This window comes from Nestor notabilis, unplaced genomic scaffold (genome assembly GCF_000696875.1).
Source record: "Nestor notabilis isolate BGI_N333 unplaced genomic scaffold, ASM69687v1 scaffold33756, whole genome shotgun sequence".
Taxonomy (NCBI): domain Eukaryota; kingdom Metazoa; phylum Chordata; class Aves; order Psittaciformes; family Psittacidae; genus Nestor; species Nestor notabilis.
This window is the reverse complement of record NW_009932018.1, coordinates 1-14,517: the sequence shown is the minus strand read 5'-3', so window position 1 is coordinate 14,517 and position 14,517 is coordinate 1. Positions and strand designations below refer to the sequence as shown.

The 14,517-nt window shown below is 53.7% G+C and overlaps 1 protein-coding gene across 1 annotated transcript; it reads right to left on the bottom strand.

Moving 5' to 3' along the window:
* Positions 1-10,608: 10,608 nt before the first annotated feature.
* NMUR1 (neuromedin U receptor 1) lies at positions 10,609-13,138 on the bottom strand. Its single transcript, XM_010016175.1, has 2 exons — positions 12,244-13,138; positions 10,609-11,012 (listed from the first exon to the last, which is right to left on the bottom strand). Exons 1-2 carry the CDS (start codon positions 13,136-13,138, stop codon positions 10,609-10,611), a joined length of 1,299 nt encoding a protein of 432 aa, XP_010014477.1.
* Between the last annotated feature and the right edge of the window lie 1,379 nt (positions 13,139-14,517).

Below are 14,517 nucleotides of genomic sequence, written 5' to 3'. Positions count from 1 at the left end.
GTGTGTATTAAGCCGGCAGCGCCCCTGCAGCCGCTTCAAGGGACAGAGCAGACATGGCATAAAAAGCCACCAGAAGCACAATTCCCATCTAAGCTCTCAAATCCATGTTCAGCAACCCCCTGCCCAAGGATAATGGGAGACTACACAGCCCTTCCTGGCCTCCAGCACAAAGGCCAAAAGCACTTGCAATTTTCTCCGAGCAAATACAAGTGCAGATCATGCTGTCAAACCCTTATTTGATTTGTTTCTCTGGTGGCTCTGCACCATTTGCCTTCATTACTTTCTCTGCCCCATGCCATAGTCCAATAACCTAGGATCTGCCCAATAAAAGATCTATTAATATAATTTACAAATAGTTGGCACTTTCTGCCTTGCCTGGGAGATTGGGCTTCCTAGGTACCCTGTTGCTTGGAAAAGGGTTTTTTTAATGATTTGTCTGAGTGGGATAACTAACCTCAGAGCACTGTTTATAGCCTGATTTAACTTTGCAAAGTTGCAGTTCTCACAAAGATTTGATTTATGGCTTGAAATCAAGCCTCTTTAGGTATATTTCTTCACAGAGCCTTAAAAAATGGGAAGAGAGGGAAGAGGCTTTCCCACAGCCCTCATGGAAAGGAAGAAGGTGCTTCCAGCTCTTTGGAAATGGATGAAGGGGACACTGAGTCAGGGAGGGAGGAGCACCTGGTGCTCCCAGTCTCCCACGTGACCAGGTAGGGCAGCCCTAACTGGATGAGCTGCCACATCTCATCTAGATAAGCCTTTCTGAGACCGAGGTTAGCCTAAATACATACCTATGTTGGTACATATGTGCATATAACAGCTTTGTTAAGGGTGTGTTGGGATATTAGGAGCAAAGTATGTTTCCTGAGGATGCTGTGAGGATAAGGGAAGCGTGTTGCTGGGTCTCCACATCCTTTTGCTCTGAAGCTTCAGGATGTGCCCATACAGCAGTGGGCAGAGATCAGGGTCTGTGCCATGGAGCAGTGCTTGCTCTGCACCCTGTTTTGGGAGTACAATGAATCATCACTGCTATGGGTACCAAATGCAGCACCCTCTAGGCTGTAAGCCTTGTAGCCTCATGCCTAAACTTGCCGAAATTGGCTGGGGATCCTGCATTGCCCCACGCCTTTTGGCTGGGGAGAAACTGAACCGGTCGGGCAATCGGTGGATGAGCCATAGCCTTGGAGGGCACAAACCCATCTGCAAAAGGAGAGCATGCTGGGAGAAAGGTCCAGAAGGAAAAGGGGAAATTTCAGGGAAAGCCCAAATCTCTCCAACAACAGTGATGCCAGGTTTCTTTATTTAAATAGGTGTTCCTTGGCCTTCAGTTTTCAAGCAGCTCCATCACATCGTGGGTGAAGGCTGCCTGTGCACAGAGAGGAGACAGGTGGTTTCTGTATGGAACTGGCCTGAGCCCTCCCACACACTGGGGCAGCAGCAGCACAGGGGTTAACATGGAGCCCGTAATCACCATCCACCTTCTGCCAAAGCCTTGGCCAAAAACTGCACTGGGGCTAATGAAGTAATCCTGCAGATTGGCCAAGCATGGGGGGCTGAGAGCTGCTCCTACCCCTGGCAAAGGCAGCAGACAAGCGCATCCCAGGTCCCTGCCCTAGACAGTTGTCTTGCTGGAAAGCTAGCTAAAGACACACCTTAATGGGTCTAAAAGAGCACTGAGCTGTACTCGCACTGTCATTAGTGCAGGATTTGTGCAGTGCTGCATAACCTAAACCTTCACCTTCTAGGTATTAAAAGGTGCATTTAGCACTGAAAGGATTGGAGGTGCAAAAATGCACAAAGCAAAGTCCCACTTTGCTCAATGATACTCAGTTCTCTCTCTTTCCTCCCACTGCCTCAGACCTAGGGGGGTTTTGCACAAAATCAGGATCTGTTTTTTTACCTTTCTGCCCTTTCTTTCACCTGCAGGAAGGAGATCTTCCTCATGCCAGCTGCCACCAGCAGCAATATTGTGGTTCACAGCAAAATGCTTGTTTTCTGCAAAAAACCATTAAAGCCTTCTCTTGGGAGATGAGCCTGTTTTTGCAGGGCTGGCACCAGGCACAGAGCAACCTCTTGGATGGGGACCAGAAGGTCCTGAAGATGCTGGCAAGTGCCCTTGGCCACATCACACCCAAGAGAATCCCAGCTGCCAAAACCAGTTACCATGGAGTGACCTGTGAATTCACACGTGGCACAAGAGAGGACCCATCCTCACCAACAAGGAGGGGATGTGGCCAAAGCAAGTCCTTTGGCAAGAGCAGGGCTGCGCTGGGACCGCATCTCCCTGCAGCTTGCACTTGGAGACACTCCAGCTCCCTCTGCGTGCTAAATTGAAAGGATACCAGATTCCTTGGCATAGTCTTTCCTATTGTTTTAAATTGTTCTTCCAGTTCCTGGCTTGAGCGTGATCAGAGTTTGGGACCAAAGTTATCACTGTGACAGAAAAGCCAGGTGTTGGGACCTCCTGAATGGGGCTGCAAATCCCCAGATCTGTTTCTAGTAGGTTCTGAGGGAAAATCATGAGTGATGCCCAGGGTGTCTCACTGGTGACCCCATCCTCCCCCAGTCCACACATACAGAGAAAAATTACACAAGTGTCAGTCAAAGGTCCTGTTCAGCTCTCAAGCTTTTCCAACGCAGGGGTGCTAAACTTCTGGGGCAAGGAAGCAGGCCAGGAGCTGGGAGGAATGGCAAGAGAATGCACAGACCTCCTGAAGGCTGGTGCTCCAAGTAAGGGAGGAGATGTTTGCAGGTATGACCCGTTAGACTTATCTCAGCTCCAAGGGTATGTGGTTTCCTACTGCAACCCATGGCTTCTGGAGTAGGATTAAACTCCATCACATCTACTAGTTACATGATCAGCAGAGAGACACAAATCCCCTTTAAACGTTTCAATTGGCACACTTACCCAGCCTGACTGGATGCAAACAGGTGCTTTTCAGCCCCATTATCATAATTTACTGTGTTTTCTTTCCTTTAGCATTTTTTCTGCTGTATATTTAATTCAACTATCCACCACACAGTCAGTAGAAATCCCTCTCATCTTCCTTCTTCTGTGGCAGGGGGCTGAAGAAGTCCTCACTCACCCCTCATCTTGTGGGGCTCCTGGCTCACACAGATGATGCTTTTGCATGGCACTTGCTGCTGTTGTGTTTCAGGCTCCCGACAGATGGACTCACTGCCTGTGAGTGGGATTGCCACAGAAAAATAGAAATGAAACCCAGCTCAAACCATTTGTTTCTCCATCTGTGCAAGACGGTTGTTTAAATCAGCCCAGGCAGAGAGGTTTGGAGTTGGAACCAAGATGAGTTTGTCAACTGAAGAACTGGAGAGAGATGTGAATCTTTCTTCAACCAGAGCAGAAATCACTTGAAAACACCAGGAGGAGCAAAGGGTTTTTAAACAGAGGGGCCCAGACCATGGTGCAAATACAAGGCAGAACCTGGAGAAAGGCAGCTTGAGCCTGGGATTGATAACGGGCTCCTGGGATGGCTAAGAGCTGTAGGTGGGGCGGGGCAGGGCAGGGCAGGGCAGGGCAGGGCAGGGCAGGGCAGGCAACAGCAATACCCTCCCCTATTTGTCATTACTACAGCAGTGTGGTTTAATGAGTCTCCTGAATGATAATGACTTTCTTGTCATTAACTTGATTTCTTTCTGGTGACAGCAGCAGCAAATTGATCCCAACTGTTCTGAGCACAGGATGAGAAATTAAAAGGAATGAAACTAAGCCAAGGGTTGGTGTGCAGGGAAGGGAGTGCTTTGGGCTGGTGATAACCTGAGGGCTGCAGTGATGGGATAGTGGAGTTGGGGTTTACATTTCTCCCTGTCAGCAGGATACTGAAAAGCAGGTGCCTGCCACAATGAGGTCTGCTGAGGCCACTGCCATGGGAGAGGACACATGGAGACTGACGGATTGAGGTGTCTGGCCCAGCCAAGAGAGACAGGCAACCTGAAGGGATGTTTTTTGGGGTGAAAGTTGCCTGAAAGTAACTTGGATCAAGCCAAAAGCCTTCCCTGAGGAAAGCGGGACCTTGTCCACCACTTGCCATAAAACAGCAGCTCCTGGGGATTTCTCCCTTCTGGGAGCATACCTGGGCTGGGATCTGGCTGATGTGTGAAGGAGGGCAGTGCTGCTGAGCTGCTTTCCCAGCCTGTGCAGGCAACTGTGAGGCTTCAATGGGTTTTCATCAGCTGTCCCTGCAGAGGTCAGGCACAGGAGCTGAGTTAAAACAGATTTATTTCTGTGTCTTTATTTTCGGCTGCCTGTTGGCAGCTCCTGTGCCTGCAGGCACCTGCCTGCCTGGCAGGGCATGGAGAGGGACTTGCTTGGGGAAGCTACTCCATCCTGTCTCTGCCAAATACCCGCTGCAGGCCTGTGTCCTCCCGTCCTGGCAGCCCCAGGCTCATTCCTTTGTGAAATACAGCTTTTGGCCTGGCTTTTATCCCCGGGGTCAGCTGGGACCATCTTGCACACGATGCAAGCTTTTGGGCAGGAGGGGATGTTTCATGGTTGGTCTCAGCATCATCAATGTGAGGTGGTTGCTAATGTGAGGCAGTCACTCTACCTGCCCCAGAAAGATAACAAGAAAGATGTGTTTGGCCTCCAGATACCTCTCAGACAGCTTTCTCCAATGTGCCACATTAAATAGTCCTGAACTGAGAAGACAAACTCACCCCAGCTGCCAAGATAAGCACAAAGTGCTAAAACCCTGTAATTAAAGTCTGCCACTATAATAACGTTGCAGCAGAGACAGCTGGGGTCTAGCCTTGAGCACTGGTCCATGTCTTGAGTCTTTACTTGTTTTCATTGCAAACTCATTTTGGAGGGGGTCAGCACAGGTGCTGCTGGGTGCTTTCTGTGCCAGGGAGGGGAAGATGCTGTCTGGGCACAGTGGAGTGGAGGATAGAGGGCTGTTGTTCCCTTCCTGACTCTGTAACACAGACCAGGTACTTAGCAGAAGCAAATGCTCTCAAAAGCACATTTGAAGAGCAGCTGACCTTATAGAAGAGCACCCCATCTCCTCAAAGGACTCCACCACTGCCCTTGGGAACTTGTGCTCATGTTTCACTGGTCCTGAATATATAGAAAACTAGATAAAAGTTACCTTTTTCCAGTCTGGGCATCCTAGCTTTTCTCTTCATGCCAGAAATTGTTCCACTCCAATGAGGACTGGAGAGCCGGTGCCTCCTCATCCTCCACGTCCCACAGAGAGGACCAGGGCAGACCCATAGGACGTGTATGCTGGGGATGGTAAGCGTAGCATCTGTGGGCAGTAGGGAAGCCCTTTGTAGACTGTTGTCCTCCAGGTCACTCTCAGGGTCCTCCACCTGCATCCCCAGCTCCGGGGACCTGCTCAGGGGTGATGTGGGAGCCCTGGGCTGAGCCCGATCCTCCCAGCCTCACCAGCAATCACAACCAGTTGTTAGCAGTCCCTACATGCTCTGGGAGCTCTGCCATCCATCCAGCTTTAATCCACTTATTGCTGTGCTAATTATGCATCACTTTCTTTCAACCTAAGTGTCCCCATGAACCAAACTAAGCATCACGCAGGTTCCTCTGATGCCAATTTTGTCATCTTTAGCAACAACACATCAGGACAGGAGAAGGCATAGGCTAACCAGATTGTCTGTCTGTTCTAATCCATAGCAGTGGAGTTTTAACCCTGCCCCAAGTGCTGCTTATGGAAGTGCCCGTTGGTTTCAATGGGCCACTTTGCCCCTGAAATTGTCCCTGCATAGTGCTGCTAGGTTATGGGGAAGGGCACTGTGCATCACACCTCTGTCCTTCCCATTACCCTGCCATAAGAACAGTGCGATTTCAGGCAGGGAGGTCCTTAAATAATACACTGACCTTCAGTTCTTGGAGATGCCCTTTGCCTCTGCAGCCCCAGTGTGTCCCTTCCCTAAATACCCTAAGATGGGGACAGGTGGAATATCGGGAGCTCATCCCTTCCCTGCATGTGGCCTGTCCCCTTCAGGGCTGTTGGCTTTGCTGTGACATGGAGAAGACCATCCCAAGTGTAGGTAACAGTCACACCACACCACAGACAGATCAGCCCAAGCAATGGGGTCACGGCTGAGCTACTCCATCCAAACCCTTGTGGTGGGCTGTTCTCCCCACACCACCTCTTCCTAGCCTCCCTGGGTGCCTGGAAACCTGGCTCCTATGTGAGCCCTGCCTCTTTGGGAAGCCACTGAGGAGCCGGGCAGGAAGATTGGCTGCCTTTGGCACAGGGCTAAAAACAGCCCACAGGTATTCCTGACGAGCAGAATAAAATCCTAGCCATATTTTTCTTGCTGTTCATTTGTGCTCCTGCCTATCTCTGTGCTGCCCATTACCAGTAGGCACTAGGTGTTAGCTTTTAACCACCACCACTACCCTGAGGTAGGAAGAAGAATTGAAATACGGTTCAAAAAGCAGCCTAAATCAGTGCTGAGCTCAAACCTAGCTCATCCCTGCAGTTTCCTGACATTTACATTTTCCTGCTTCTCTGCTCCACTCACAACGGCTGGGATCTTGTTGGGAAAGGCTGCTGTGCCACATCCATGGCCAGGCAGCCCAAATGCACCCCACGACCCAGCCCCAGGCAGGGACCGCTCGCTCCCAGGCACTCAAGGCCTTTGCCAAATTCATGCTTTATGAGTTTGCCCCATAGCATGGCTGTGCAAAGAACATGAAAAACAACCCTTCCCTTGGCTTATTGAGAGGGACGGCAAAAAATCCTCTGGCACTCTCTGGAGCCATCTATCATGACTCCAAATACACAAGGCAATTGCTGTAAAACTAGAGTTTGGCTCAGTAAAGAAGGAAAAAAGAAAAACATGCCATGCCTGTTGCAAACAACCACAGCACACAAAAAAAAGTGCCTTACAAGGCTGAGGCAGCCTCATAGATGGATTGCTTTTTAATCCCCAAAGATACAGTGATAAATCTTTTTATTGGAGGCTCCAGAGATACTGTGTCACTCAGGGCATTCAGCAGTGCAGGGTGAAAACAGCTCCATAAGCTGCTGGGAGAGGGGAAGTCTTCTGGGTGCAGGGCCAGGGGTGATGGAAGAGGGTTGGGTGCTTGCCATGGGGGTGCTGAGCAGGGTTGGGGGACAGGAGGGTTCCCCTGGGCACCAGGAGCAGGTGGTTAGGCAGGAACTGGCTGTTGGACAGACACTGCTGTAAATCTGGGAGGACAGATGGACAACTTTTGGGGAACAGCTCTTTGGAAACAGTGTGTGGAGAGGAGATGGTGGTGTGGAGCCCGACCCGGCCACATGCTCCATGTTGCAGGGACAGAGAGATGCTTCATCCAGCTCCAAATGAAGGCCCGGAGCAATGGCACCCCCAGCTCCCAGCTCTGCGATGTCCCTCTGCTCTGTCCCCTCTGGGCTCTCTTGAGTCCTGAAAGGATCATTTAGCTGTTGAGAACGCCCAGACAGTGTTTTGGGATCCTCCTTCCCCACAGCCACCCTGTCGACCCCCCAGCCAGTTACATGGGTTGGAGCAATAGGAACAACTCACCCCATCCCTGGCTTCTGCTGCATCCCCCCTGCATGGCTTTTTGCTTCTATACCACCTCCCAGGCGGGAATAATCCCTCTAATTGATACCTGGAAGGTGGCAGGGGACCAGGCTGACCACAAGGGTGCAGAGCAGTGGGGAACGTCGTCCTGGGAGCAAACAGGCTCTGTTATTAACTTCCTGGGGGCTGTAACAAGCCTGAGGCATGCCACTGGCGAGGCAGAGGTGTAAAACCCTCTCAAATGAACACACTGTCCCCTGGGAGATCAGTTCCTTTTTCACTAGGTTTCATGCCCTGGCTGTAGCTGCTACTAAAATTAATTGCGGGATTAAAGGACTTGCTTGGGAGCCTTTGCAGCATCTCTCATGAGCTCGGCTGGCATGTGGTTCCAGGGGACTTAGGGTTGTCTCCACATGCTGTCACAAAACCCCGGGCAGGGGAGCAAAATTTGCCTGCACATCTCCACCCAGGAGGTGCCACCGGCCATGCTACATCACTGGATGTGGCTTTGGCAAGACTTCGGGATGCTTTTCAGGGTGATCCCTGGCCCAGCAGCACCATCCAGCACGCTGGGGCCTCTGCAGCACGCTCCCCTCCTGCATCTCAGGGAGGAGGATTTGGGGCAGCCAAGGAGGATGGGGAGTCCCAGATCATGGGATGGCAGTGGGGGACACAACACTGGGTAAAGGCAAAGCCAGTGCCTCACCTTTCTGGCTGTTCTGAACTCCACTCCAGTTGTGATGAGCCCCAGGACACCTCTCCCCCCACCCCCCCCCGAAAAAAGAAAACGAGGGGGGGACACACTTTTCTCTGGCACTGACCAAATAGCTCGAGCTGCAGCAGCTACAGCTGTATCCTCACACAGCCCGAACGCTCATGAGCAAGGGGTTGTGTCCTCCCACTTTGCAGCACAAGGGACCCTGAAGCTCCACACAGGTGGCTGTTGCTACATAATAAAATGCTATCGACCACCTATTAAAAAGCCATTCTCTGGAGATTTGCAGTCAGGGAAGTGTCTGGGTGAAGTGAGACGGTGCAATAATGGCCACCAAGGAGGCATCAGTCTTATCAAATTATGCAGCAGTGATGAGGGGCTATGCATGACTGTCCCCTGTCAGGACCATCAATGCTGGGAGCTGGAGAGGGAAGGAAAGAGATGGATCTCGATGCCCTTGGCCACACTGACATCCTCCAGAGAGAGGCTGTGAGCAGCCTGCGGGACCCTGAAGGGCGAAGTTATTGCATCCCCATACCCACCCTCACCCAGCAGCACCCAGCAGGACCCCACAAGGGCTGAGGCAGGGCTTTGCCCATTGCAGACTCTGCTGTGGGGATGGGAAGAGGAGGAGCCGGCCAAACTGCCCCCGAGCCAGGGACCAGGTCAATGGGGGTAGGAGGGAGTTTGCAAGCCCCAGATCCTGCCTGTTCTTGGTTGCTGGCCTGGCCGTGGCGCTGTGTGATGTGCTTAGGAGGAGCTAGAAGCAGAGCAGCAACTGTCAGCGCTCTACATGGAGCTTGTTCCTCCAGTATTTCTGCTAAGGTCCCCGGGTGAGTCTCATCAGCACCTCCACACTGCCCAGAAGTATGGCCATGGGATGTCAATCCTGGGGCAGCCTCCCCAGCTGACTGGAACTGTGGCTGGGGAAGTCGTGCAAGCAAGAGCTCAAGCTGTTTGGACAGCCCCTCAGGCGGCATTTCAGAGCCTCAATATTTGATCCTGTGGCAAGACCTTGCATACGCTGGGAAGCCAGTGACATTGATTTCAGACAGTAAATCAATGGGTTCTTCCAGCCTGGGAGAGCGTGACCAGCCAGCCTGCACTCCCTGGCATTTTTGTGACATTTCTCAAGCTGCATGTCTGGGGACAGACTAACAGCCACTGTTCCAGAGGCAGCTCCCACTCAGCCCCAGTCCCAGCTCAGCCTGAGCGTCCTGGAGATGGGGAAGGGTGCATGGATCGCATTCACACATTCCTTGCTTTGCCCCAAGCCCATCCAGCCCTGCAGACCCACCATGACAGCAGAGCCCGCAGACAGAGCCAGTGAGACACCCCCGGAACATGGCCTACCCGTTACCCCCCACAAGGATGTCTCAGGTTCAGCCCTGTACTGGGAGCAAAACTGGGTCCTGAGGGACACAACCAGGGCACAAATCAGGCCAATGGCTTTTTTAATTCTCAATAAGGCCCGTGCAGGGCAGAGATGGAGGAGGGCTCCCTGCATTCCCCAGGGGTGCAGGGGGCCACAGCAGACTGAGGAAGAGGAGAAGGACACCCACCAGATGCAGGTCAGAGAGGAGAGAGCAGTGTGTATTCATGGGGCAGGGGGACAGGCATGGATCTGTGCCTCAGCACTGCAGGCAGCCTGGGGCTCCTCTTGTCCTGTGATTTCCCCCGCAGGTTCCAATTCTGAGGGAGCGGCTGTGCTGCTTCGCTTGCCCTCAGGGGTTGCAGATGAGAGGCGGGAGGAAGGCTGGGAGCAGGGAGCTGTACTGGCACCCTGCAGCCACACACCGGTTGGCACCACTGAAGTGCAAGAAAATCAGGGGCACATCAGTGCCAGAGGTGGGTAGGGAGGTCTCCAGGGAGAAGGCACCCACAGACCATTTTTAACCCACTCCATCCCATGCAAACCTCTCCCACCTCCATGGGTGTCAGCCTGAGTGCGAGTGCCTCTTGGGGGTTCTATCCAGCATGGTGTCCCAAAACAGCCTGGGGTGCCTAACACCCCCAACACCTGCACCCATGGGTTCACCTCGCTGGGCTGTGGGGGATGGGATGTTTTGGAGGATTGCTGGCATAGCCCTACTGTAGAAGCCAGTCATTCCCACACCACAGGTGATGCCCTGGCTTTGGCCAGCCCCAGTGCAGAGCACAGTGGATGCAATGCATCCAGGGCACAGCATGGCCACCACTGCCATGTCCCTGAAGCAACACTGCTGAAAAAGCCAGCCTTCACATGCCAGCAGGATGGCACAGAGAGGTGGGGACCCCTGCATGGCTCCTGCCCTGCTCCCCCTCACCAGATGGGTGCCATGGTCAGACGGATGATGGCGAGGAGGAAAGCTGGTCATAGCTCCCCTGTGTCCTCACACTCTTCAGCAGAGGGATGTTGCATGGGTGGTGGCCTGGCCCCTCTCCACCTCCTCTAGCTCATACTCTTCAGCATCAGAGAGAGGCAGCCCATTGGCACTGGGCATGGGCTCACATTCGGTGCTGCGGGTGGTGGCGTGGGTGATGCTGGGAGAGTATTTCCGTGACCACAGCACGTGGTGGCCGGGGTGGCACATCACCTCCTTGAACATCTCCCGGAAGCGGGTGGACATCAGGTTGTAGAGGATGGGGTTGGCAGCTGAGCTCAGGTAGAAGAAGACACCTGAGATGATGTGGACGTACTGGAACATATGGAGCATATGGCTGGTCCAGGTGGAGACAAAGCTCCAGACAAGGCGGTCAGTGTGGAAGGGGGCCCAGCAGATCCCGAACACCACCACGAGCACAACTGTGGGGAGCCGAGGAGACAGTGTTACTGGGAGAACAGGGTTCTTCCCCCAGGGACCTCCAGTCCCTCGCAAGCACTGCCCTGTTTCAGCTTCAGCCATAGCAAAGAACACCCAAAAAAGCACAGGAGAGAGGAAGGGGAAGAAGGGAAGGGCTCCCTCAGTGTCTTTTTGACTAGCCATGGAGGGGCTAGAGTTCTGGACAGGATCTCCCTCCCTCCATCTCCTGCCAGGGCTGCTCCAGGCACTGCTGCACCATGGGTCTCCACTCCCTATTGCAGGCAGCTGGCCCTGCCATAGTCCCGGAGACATGCAGCAGAGATCAGGGATGCCCCTGTGGGCATCCAGTCTCTGGGAACTCTGCCACCTTCACTGGCAAAGTCCAAGGAGCAGGAGCCATTTGTGCCCTTCCCTTGTGCTCTGGTTTTGGTTTGTTTTAATAACCCAGCTCTGCCAATGGAGAGGAAATGGGGTGATGTAGGGTGGTCTCTGGTTCCCCTGTCCTGCCATATCCATGCCATGCAGCACCTCCATGCCACATGTGGACAGGCCCTCCTTTGTCCCCTTCCCAGCCCTGGTGCTGGGGGAAGTGGAGTAACCACTTGTCTGAGATACAGCAGAGAAGCAGTCCTGGCCCCAGTGATGGACTGAGCTGGGCAACCTGCCATAGCTGTGCCATCATGGGGCTGGGAGCACGCAAAGGTCAGCATGCCAGGAAGAGATGGCTACCCACGAGCAGCCAGCTTCCACTGCTGGGAAGGGGGCCAGAGGCTGCAGGGATAGTGCTGGGAAGGGGAGCAAGAGTGCAGAGCAGTGGCATGGAAGGATGCTCCAGTCCAGCCATGGGTCAGTGCATCATTGCCCTGGGATATTGCTGCAGGGCTGGATAGGAATGATGCCTCTCTGGGAAATACCACCACCACCACCAGCATGCAAGTTCTGGGCTGGGGAACAGGGAGCAGGTTCCCTCATCCCAACCCACCTCCTTTCTCACTCAGGACTGTCCTTAAGAAAGGGAGGTCTTGTGGCTGGGAGGTAGCTGGCATGAGCAATCCTCACCACTGGACTGGAGCCATCAGATCCTTTGCCCCAACACCCCACAAGTGAGCCCTGCAGTCTTCCTCTGGGATGACCCAGCCTCAGTTTTCCTTCAGCATCCTCGCAACACAGCTTTGGGAGATACACCCTGGTTCTTCCCATCCCCAGAATTGGATTCCCCAGTGTCAGACTCACACAGCATCTTCGTGATCTGCCTCCTCTTGACTTTCTTCTGTCCCTGGGTGTTGGGGCAGTCATGGCTGCCACCAGACTTGGCTCCCAAGGCCTCCAGCATCTTTTCTTTCTTGAGCTGCAGGCCAATAAGTAGGTAGAGGATGCTGATGGTCCCCATGGGCAGGAAGAAGAAGACGATGGTGGTAATCTGGATGATGAGGTTGTAGGTCAAGCGCGGCTTCACCAGGGTGCAGATCTCCGAATCGGGCACTCGTCCCCGTCCTGGCACATAGAGAGGCTGCAGCCCATGGAGGCTGGTGTTGGGGATGGAGCAGATGACTGACAAGACCCAGATGGTGATGATGACCCTCTTGGCATGGTTCCTGGTCACCACATACTTGGCCTTGAGTGGGTGCACCACAGCGATGTAGCGCTCCACACTGAGGGCCGTGACATTGAGGATGGAGGCAAAGCAGACGGCCTCAAAGAACAGTGTCTTGAAATAGCAGCCACTGGCACCCAGCAGGAAGGGGTAGTTGCTCCACATGTCGTACAGCTCCAGTGGCATCCCCAGCAGCAGCACCAGCAGGTCAGACATGGCCAGGCTGAAGAGGTAGTAGTTGGTGGGCGTTCTCATGAACCGGTGCCGGAGGATGACAATGCAGGTGAGTGCGTTGCCCAGAGCCCCCACCATGAAGATCAACAGGTAGATGACACACACTGGGACAAAGAAGCTGGACCGTCGAGGTCCCAGGTACTTGTCCCGCAGCTGCTCCTCTGTCAGGTTGGCATCTTTGGGGTCAAACAAGGTCTCTGGGTGAGTCCTGTTGTACAGATCAGGGTTGACAGGCTCCACGGGAAAGTCTTGCTGGGCCAGGGAGAACTCAGGGCCAGAGCAGTTGACATAGGGGTTCATGGCTGCAGAGAGACATGGAGGTATGCGGGACACTTTCCCAACCCCTCTGCTGACCCCACTCCCTTTACCACTCTCCCCATTGGTGTCAGGATGCTGCTGATCACCATGGCTCTGCACCCTCACTCCCACCCTGCCCCAACCACAGCCTTTCCATTGGAAAACAACCCAAAATCTCTCCCCAACCTTCCTCCAGGGTTCCCAAGCACTCTTTGTCCCATTTCCCACTCACAAGTAATACCGGCAGCTCCTCAGCCCACGTTGGCCCCTTTGCCCAGTTGTTGGGGGGACATCAGCAGGGCTATCCTCTCTCCCTTCTCTTGAAGCAAAGCCAACCCTAAAAATCAATCCCAGCTCCAACTCTATCAGCTGTGCAAAGGGGCTGACAGTGCAACCATAAAACTGCAAGAGGTGAAAACTGATTTTCCAACCCAAGAAGGACTTACGGCTTGTTGGGAAGCTCTAGATGAAGGCTCAGTCCCACCACCCCTGCACCGGATGAGGTTGGGCTGGGGAAGGAGCGTGGGAGGGGATGGAGACTTCACTGCCTTAAGAGGCAGGCTGATGAAATCCTGCTGCTGCTCCCCCCTCAGAGTTCAGGTCAGAGAAGCCGCCTGCCCTTATCCACCTTCTACCTCTCGTCCTTCATCAGTGGAGAAGCTGGCAGGGGAGCCACGGGGGTGCCGGGGGCTTCCTCTCCCACCACTGGGCAAGCAAAGCCTGCTGCTGAGACCCTACCCCTGACGGAGGCTGACTCCTCGCTTGCAAAGCAGCACTGCCAAGAAGATGCTCTTCAGAAAGAGGGAGGAAATAACGTTAATGTAATAAACTCCATTGACTCTAAGAGAGTCCAGGGAGAGGGTGGTGCAGCCATCTCAAGCCCCACCAGCAGCCTTTGCAACGCAGGGATTTGCCATTTGTGTGGCCTCTGTGATGAGTAAAGCATGGATCAGCACCACTGCCGTCCTGACACTGCCAGGAGTCGTGGCCACACAGTGCCCAGTTGTCTGGACTCATCCAGGGGAGATGCAGGTGTGCAACCCGTGGGTCACCCGAATCACTCCGCTGCGGAGCAGGTGGCTCCAGCCGGCTTCTGTCACACTTGGGTGAAAGGAAGTTGCTCTGCTCACATTGTCACTCCTCGCTCTGCACTGGGGTCTGCTCCCTCCCTGTGCCCGCTGTCTGTCCGTCTGTCTGAGCTCCTGCCCATCCTCTGTGCTGGCACCCCATCCTGCTTACACCCCTTGGTCACAGGGCAGTACTCCCGCTCTGTAGCCGCACACAGACCCATGCGTGCATGCACATTCACATGCGTGCACACAGACATCCACACAAATCCATGCACACACATACACATGCACACATATATGCATGCACAAACT